General features: G+C 37.2%; 1 protein-coding gene across 1 annotated transcript in view; it reads left to right on the top strand.

Annotated features, from left to right (window-relative positions):
* The window catches only part of CEP192 (centrosomal protein 192), a 308,440-nt gene that overhangs the window by 72,972 nt on the left and 227,439 nt on the right, over window positions 1–8,029 (top strand). The window contains exons 11-12 of the mRNA XM_007951683.2: window positions 2,447–2,634; window positions 3,965–4,090. Of these exons, the coding sequence (XP_007949874.2) occupies window positions 2,447–2,634; window positions 3,965–4,090 (314 nt within the window). The remainder of the gene's footprint in view (window positions 1–2,446; window positions 2,635–3,964; window positions 4,091–8,029) is intronic.

Raw genomic sequence — 8,029 nt, 5'->3', positions numbered from 1 at the left:
TTCCCTTCAAGGCTCAGGGGTCCAAGATTATCTTCTGTGTCTGTGTTAATTGGTTTCCCTTTTCTTTGTTGAAGAGGGTCTGTGCAGTCCTTCTGCCTAGTCCGCCATCTTGCCGGAACTCCACCAGGGAAGATCTTAACAGTTAATTGGACACATGAACAAAGATTTGAAAGAGGTGGTCATCCTCAGGAGATAACAAGGTTAGTTGGTATAACAGTCCAAAAAGACAGTGTTCTATATCCAGTTTTGGTGAGTAGCTGCTGGCCTCTTAAAAGCTTGTGAGTGGCCATTTAAGATGCAACTATACTAGTCTCTCCCCATCTGGTGCCTACGGAATTTGACAGCTAACCAGAAGACTGGTGGTTCAAACCCACCAGCTGCTACTCAGAAGGAAGATTGGACAATCTACTTCCGTAATGATACCGCCTAGGAAACTCAAGGAGGGGTTGCTATGAATCAGATCAGACTCAACGGCAATGAGGATTTTTTTTTTTTTAATCCAGAGCTAAAAAGAGTAAAGAAAATCAAAGACACCTGGAAACAATTAGTCCAAATTACTAATGGACCACATAAAGGTCAGCTTCCACAAGACTGGAAGAACTGGATGGTGCCTGGCTACCACTGCTTACTTCTCTGAAAGGGATTATAATAGAAGGTCCTGGATAGAGTGGGAGAAAAATGTGGAACAAAACAATCATATGTTACTGGTCTGATAGAGACTGGTGGAATACCTGAGACTATGAACCTAGTAACCCCTCAAGCCTGGAACTGAATTTACTCCTGTGGCTCAACTTTCAGCCAAACATTAGGCCACCTAATTAGTAAATAGTAACATCAGGGAGGTATTGCACTCCTTAGAGCAGTCAACCATATGAGATGCCTAGGGATAAAGATCAGAAAGCAGGAAAGGATAGGGAAGAAGGTGGGATGGAAATGGTTAACATAGGGAGGAAGTGGGAAGAGTGCTGTTACAGTGTGGGGATCGCAATCAATGTTATAAAACAAAATGTGTATGAATGTGTATGATTTGAATGGAAAATCAATTTGCTCTGTAAATTTTCACTCAAATCACATTTTTTTTTTTAATATGTGGCCATTGGGGCAACAGTTTGCTAGGCAGAGGCAAGGGCAAAGGGCCAAGATGAGGTACATGTTTGTTGTGTTTTGGGACAGCAGTGGGCTCAGTATGGCTGAAATGGAACGATCAAGGAAAAAGTGTAGTAAGATGAGGTGATAGATCATGTAGTCCCACTATAAATGATACGGGGGTTTGAGCTAAGGAGTGATGATACTTGACTTCTTAAAAGAATGACAGTGTTTCATGTGTGGAAAATAGACTATGGAAGGAAGAGTGGAGGTATGGAGACCAATTAGAGATCTACTACAGTAGTTGTCTAGTGTCCTGCAGGAGACACTAGAAGCTTGAAGTGGGAAGATTTTTGGCCTAAGCAACTAGGGAATCCAAACCAAAAACCAAACTCACTGCCATTGAACCAATTCTGACTCATAGCGACCCTCTTTGGGTTTCCCAGGCAGTAATCTTTATGGAAGTTGATTGCCTAGTCTTCCTTCCGCAGAGTGGCTGGTGGGTTTGAACTGCCATCCTTCTGGTTAGCAGTCAGATGCCTTAGGCACTAGGCTACCAGAGCTCCTTAAACTAGGGAATGGAGTTGCTAATTTTCTGTGATGGGGAGGACTGCAGAGTAGTCTTGTCTTGAGGGCTTTAGAATGGGGTAGAATCAGGATACAGATTTAGACATCTTAAGTTTTAGGTACTGCAGTACAGTAAATTTTGCTTAATATGGCCCTCCTAGCTTTTGTCCTCCATTTTGTGATATATTTTAAATCCTAATCTCTATGCCTGTTTAGGGTGGAATGTATCTTGAATCCCACCTTGCTGGAGGGTATGACTCAAGTCACCACCCTTAGTTTCTTAGAAGGGTATATATGTGAATGTTCTGGGAAAATTTACACTCTTGCTCCAGTCCTGCATTTGGTTTGATTTCATCTCACCCCTAGTCTTGAGACAGCAGTCAATACAGTTGATAAATGGAAAAGGCAAAAATGGTAAATGTGATGTACATGACTAAGCCTGGAAAACGCCGGCATAGATTCTATATATGGGTGGAGAACCTTGCCAGTGTATTCTTAATAAGGAGCTTCGGTGGTGCTGTGGTTAGAGGTTCAAACTCACCAGCCATTCCATGAGAGAATGATGTGGCAATCTGCTTCCCTTAAGATTACCTTCAGCCTTGGATACCCAATGGGACAGTTCTACTCTGTCCTATAGGATCGTTATGAGTCAGAATCCACTCGATGGCAGGGGGCAGGATTCAGAGATATCCCTCAAAGTTTTTTTCCCCTAAGATTTTAAAATTTTCTAGTATTTATGAGACTAGTGGTCTTAATCATTTGAAAAAGTTTTATAGTAACATTTAATTTACAGAAGTATTTTTGTAATTGCAGTGAGATGGAAGATTTTCGAGGTATAGCAGAGGAGTCATTTCCAAGCTTTTCAACCAGTTCCTTACTTGGTAATAGTGGCATTTTGGAAAATGTCACTCTTTCTTCAAATCTTGGCTTACCTGTTGCTGTTTCCACACTTGTTAGAAATAGAGCCAGTACTGATAACAGGTAAGATTTGTTTGAACAGGTATGTGTTTTTTATTTTTATAAAACCTATGATATACTGATACTTACATAAAATTTCTTAGTCATGCTTGAGCTTTTTGCTTTATATATGAGGGATTATCTAAATTTAATATCTCATTATCTTATTGGGTAGATGAGTGAGTTTGGGTTTGAACATCAATGTTCATTGTTTTTTTTTTCTGTCCATAGTGTTTTAGACTTTTATTATTTCAGTTGATAATATAATTAGTTGCTGGTAATATAAACCACTTTTGGTTAGCTAAATTCAAATGATAGGGTTTAAGAGTACTTCAGAAGATGAAGAGCAGTAATATGGAGCTGTGGCAAAAAGGGACAGGGAGCAATCAAGACTGAGGTCTGTCTTTCCACTTCCCTCTGTGTAAGCGTTTAATTTTCTCCTCTCTTTCTATACATTGGATTTATCTGCTTTTCTATTCAGTGTTGTAGAATATGGCAACATACAATTCCCAAAAGGTATATTGTTTGTTGTTATGTGCCATCGAGTCAGACCTGACTCATAGCGACTCCTTCTTGGTTTCCAAGGCGGTATCACTACAGAAGTAGATTGCCCAACCTTCCTTCTGAGGAGTAGCCAAAAAGTATATATGTATTATATTTCCAGCTATACAAGGAAACTAATAAACTGTCTCTTAAAACTGCATTATTTATTGGTATAGCTTCGATTCGGCATCTATCTGAAGTCCAGTTACCTATGGCTAGATCCAGGTTCACCTCTTCATACTTGATTGATTTTCTTTCTCTTCAGTCTATTGTGTACTTCTGAAATAACTTAGCTCTTAACTTTGTAACAATTTTTAATTCCCTAGTCAAGTTTTTCTTTTTTAAGAGAAGTAAACCAGCTTTTGTACCTTTTTTCATTCTTTCCATTTTAATAACCAGATAGCTGTTTAGTTAAATATGTCTCATTTTCTATCTCCAAATGTGATGTTGCATCCTTGTATAATGTGTAAATTTTGCCCATGCTTAAATATCTACACACTTTCTCAACCTAGTTTCAACCTAAACATTTATCTTAGGGATAAAGAGGTTAGATTAGTTATCCAAAAACTCTTTTAAAGCTGAAAAGATTTCTGTAAGTGTATTGTTTAATACATATAAACACTTAATTGCTGATACAGAGATTTTCTGTGTTTTACACATAGAATGATGGTTTTGAACACCACGGGCCCTATTTATTTTCACCCTAGGTGGTTGATTTTAGTATCATGCGGTGCTGCATCATGGTGAACTTTAAATATGGATAATTTAATGCTTAACAATTGAAACGATTTTTTTTTTTGTGTGTGTATAGGTGTTCTGATATCCAGGCATCTTACTTAGTAGAAGGGGGATTTTCAGTTCCATCAGAAACATCTCACAGTAGGCAGAGTGATGCTGAACCAAAACGGAAGTTACAGCTTAGTTTCCATGATGATGAGTAAGTTCGTATCTTAATTTTACATTATGTTAAAGTAAGTCTCACTCAGTATTGTGGAACATGAAAGTATGATTGTCTCTTTATGTCTAAGAACCTGTCACCGTTTTTTAAATATTACTGTAATCACAAACTTTTTTTTACTAAGTTTTATTTTTTTTATTATTGTTGAGAATATACAACAAAACATATACTAATTCAACAATTTCTACATGTACAACTTAGTGACATTCTTTGAGTTGTGCAACCATTCTCACCCTCCTTTTGTGCATTGCTCTTCCCCATTAACATAGATTAACTAAGGTTAATCACAGACATCTTTAATCTTTAAAAATATTTTTTCTGAATCTGAAAGTAATGTATATTTATTTAAAAATGTAGAAAATACAGAAAATTGTAAGGAAAACTAAAAAAATCTATCATTTTACAATTAGAGAATAGCCATTGATTACATTTTTGTTGATTGTCTTCTAGACTATTTTCTATGTTTATATTCCCGTGATATGTGTGTGTTTATGTTTTTTTAAACAAAAACTGACTGAAACTGCACATGCTGTTTTTAACTTTTAAAAATTAATCTTTTGTACTCATCTTTCAATTTCAATTAATATAGATTTGTATAATAATTCAATTAAATCTGTTGGACATTTAGCTTATTAGTTTTGCTATTATATAATGAAGTTATTTATTTATACTTACATTTTGGACACCTGGGAGATTATTAAGATAAATTTCTAGAACTGAAATTGCTAAGTTAAGAATATTTACTTTTTTTTTTTAAATTTGTGATTTGAGTGAAAATTTACAGAGCAAAATTATTTTCCATTCAGCAGTCCATGCACATTCTGTTTCATGATATTGATTGCAATCCCCATAATGTAACAGCTGTCTTCCTACTTCTTCCCTGTGGTTAACTTTTCCCTGTGTCTTTTTATACTTTTTCTGCCGTCTAAGTTATTTCCCTGCTTAGATGTTGCCTTTTCTGATCTCCCATGGTTAATTGTTCTAAGGAGTGTGCCTACCTGGTGTAATTTTTCACTTTGTCAGCTTGTCTTGTTTGGCTGGAAGCCACAAGTGAGTTCAGTTCCAGCCCTGAAGGGTGACTAGGAGCCATAGTTTCAGAGGTTTCACCAGTCTCTCTCAGATGAGTAATCCTGATCTCTCTCTCTTTTTTTTTTTTTTTATGATTTTTGAGTTTTCATCTACATTTTTTTCCCATTCTATCCAGGATCTCATATTTTGATGTCTTTTTGACTGGTTGACAGTGGTAGCTGGGTACCATCTAGTTTTGATCTCAGAGTCACATAGGCTGAAGTTCCCATGTTCAACTAGTTCCTTAGACGAATTGTTTCCGTGCGTCTTGGATTTTCTTCATTCTTCTCTGATCCAGGAGAGACCAATTGGCTGCTTGCCAGCTTTTAAGACCAGTGTCTCTACTCATCAAAGTAGGATGTAGAACAGTGTTCTTGTGTAGTGTCTAATGTCAGTTGATACTAATATCCCCCCCATAGCCATGGTGCCAAGCCCATGTGACTCCCTCCTTCAAGGTGTTTGGCTGTAGTTAAAAAGTTATCATAACTCTACCTTCTGTTTGGGCTATTATATATATGGACTTCCTTTCAGCACATACAAGTAAGTATGTAGAAATACCTTATGCCAAAATAACACGGTCATGGGTACTTTCCCTTTTGCCTACCCATACCTGATCATTTAGCCCTGTCTACCTATGTGTCCACCCGTAGAATAATGTTTGTAATGCAATTATGTATATATAAAAGTGTTTACTGTAGCTCTTGTATACCACTCCGTGTCTTTCTTTTCCTTTGTAATATTGTGCTGGCCACCTGCTTTTGCTATATTGCCTCTCTCTTTACCTAGTCTCTTACTAGCTAGCATTTTCCTCCCCTTTCTTCCCTAGTAAACAACAAAGGAAGTTTCCTTCCACGTGTAAATCATTCCTTAAGTTTTTGCAACACCGAATTCATACAATATTTGTCCTTTTGTGATTGACTTATTTCACTCAGCATAATGTCCTCCAAGTTCATCCATGTTATGAGGTGTTTTGGAGATTCTACATTTTTCTTTAGGGTTGTGTAGTATTCCACTGGGTGTATGTGTCATAGTTTGGTTATTCTTCCATTGATGGACACTTAGGTTGTTTCCATCTCTTTGCTATTGTGAATAGTGCTGTGACGAATGTGGGTGTGCATATATCTATTTGTGTCCTGGCTCTTACTTCTTTAGGATACATACCTAGTAATGATATTATTGCTGGATCAAATGGTATTTCTGTTTCCAATTTTTTAAGGAATTGCTATATTGATTTCCACAGTGGTTCTATCATTTTACAGTCCCACCAGCAGTGTATGAGAATCCTAATCTCTCCACATCCTTGCCAGCATTTATTTTCTGTCTTGTTGAACTTTGTTATTAATGCTGGGGTAAGATGGTATCTCCTTGTTTTCATTTGCATCTCTCTAATGGCTAATGATCATGAACATTTCTTCATTTGTTTGTTGGCTGCCTGAATATCTTCTTTGGTAAAGTGTGTCTATTCATGTATTCTGCTCATATTTTAATTGGATTGTTTGTTTTTTTGATGGTGAGGTGTTGGAGTTTTCTATAAATTTTAGAAAATAAGTGCCTTCTTGTCAGATATGTTCTTGCCACATATTTTTTTCGCACTCTGTAGGTTCTCTTTTTACTCTTTGAAGAAGTCTTTTGATGCACATAAGAATTTAATTTTCAGAAGGTCCCAGTCATCTAGTTTATTTCCTGCTGATGCTACTTTGTGTAGACTGGATTGGTTAGTTGTCTTGGAGACATTGTAATGTAGTATTTATATTTACTGGGTGATTAGATGTTGGTGTGGTTTGACCAAGATTTTTTAATTTTGTTTTGATATATCTATGTGAGCAGGGCTACTGTTCTCCTTTATTCACTAGTTGGCAGCACTTAGGCACTCACTACCTGTCTCCTAGAGGGTGTGATAGAAAATGAGAGTATGTGTACAGATCTTTGTTAGCTGTTCATGAGGAATTCACCACTTGTCTCCTGGTGGGTGTGATAGAGAATGAGAATGTGTGTACAGATCTCTCTTAGCTGATCATAAAGAGCAGTTGAGGGTGACTTGGGCTGGTATTGGCTGCCATCTTTCGTTCATCAGTTGGTGCAGAAGAAACTGGTGACACCTCACCCAGGAAGTGTAGGTATTGTTGGCTCATGAGGGCATAGGTGCTGTCACTCAAAATAAAAAAAATGTCTTGTTGAACTTTGTTATTAGTAAATTATTAATATTTTTTATAAATAAAAAACCCACCAAAAATATAAAAACAAGAGAACAAAAGTCACAAACCACATAAACACACTACAGCAATAACCAAAAAAAAAAAAGGCAATAAATGAAAAAAAGGAAGAGAAAGAGAACAAAACTTCATAATACCTAAAGAAGGGGGGAGGTGCTCTGGTAGCGTAGTGCCTAAGTTACTTGACTACTAACCAGAAGGCTGGCAGTTCAAACCCACCAGCCACTCCTCATAAGGAAGATTGGGCAATCTACTTCTGTAGTGATAATGCCTCGGAAACCCGAGGGGTCACTATGAGTCGGGTCCGACTCGACAGCATGAAACAACAACAACAAGGAAGGGGGAATAAGAAAAAAGAACAAGAGAAAAAGAATAACAAAGAAAATATGAGAAAACTGCAAAAAGAAAACAAGGGGTGGGAAGAACCAAAAGAGGAAAAGGAATAGAAGGGAACCAGGAAAAGAGAAATGACAAAGAAAACAAAAACACAAAACAAGAACCTGGGAAGGTGTTCTGGTTACCTAGTGCCACTCTGACGGAACAAATGGGACGGCCTTAATAAATAGGAGTTTATTCTTACAATTTGGAGGCTTTAAGTCCAAGTTCAAAGTGCCAGGCTCTAGGGGCTGGGTGAAAG

Source organism: Orycteropus afer, unplaced genomic scaffold (assembly GCF_000298275.1).
Source record: "Orycteropus afer afer isolate SDZICR_OR568_19922 unplaced genomic scaffold, OryAfe1.0 scaffold00307, whole genome shotgun sequence".
NCBI lineage: Eukaryota > Metazoa > Chordata > Mammalia > Tubulidentata > Orycteropodidae > Orycteropus > Orycteropus afer.
Note: the sequence above shows the minus strand (reverse complement) of the source record. Positions and strands in the feature narration are given on the sequence as shown.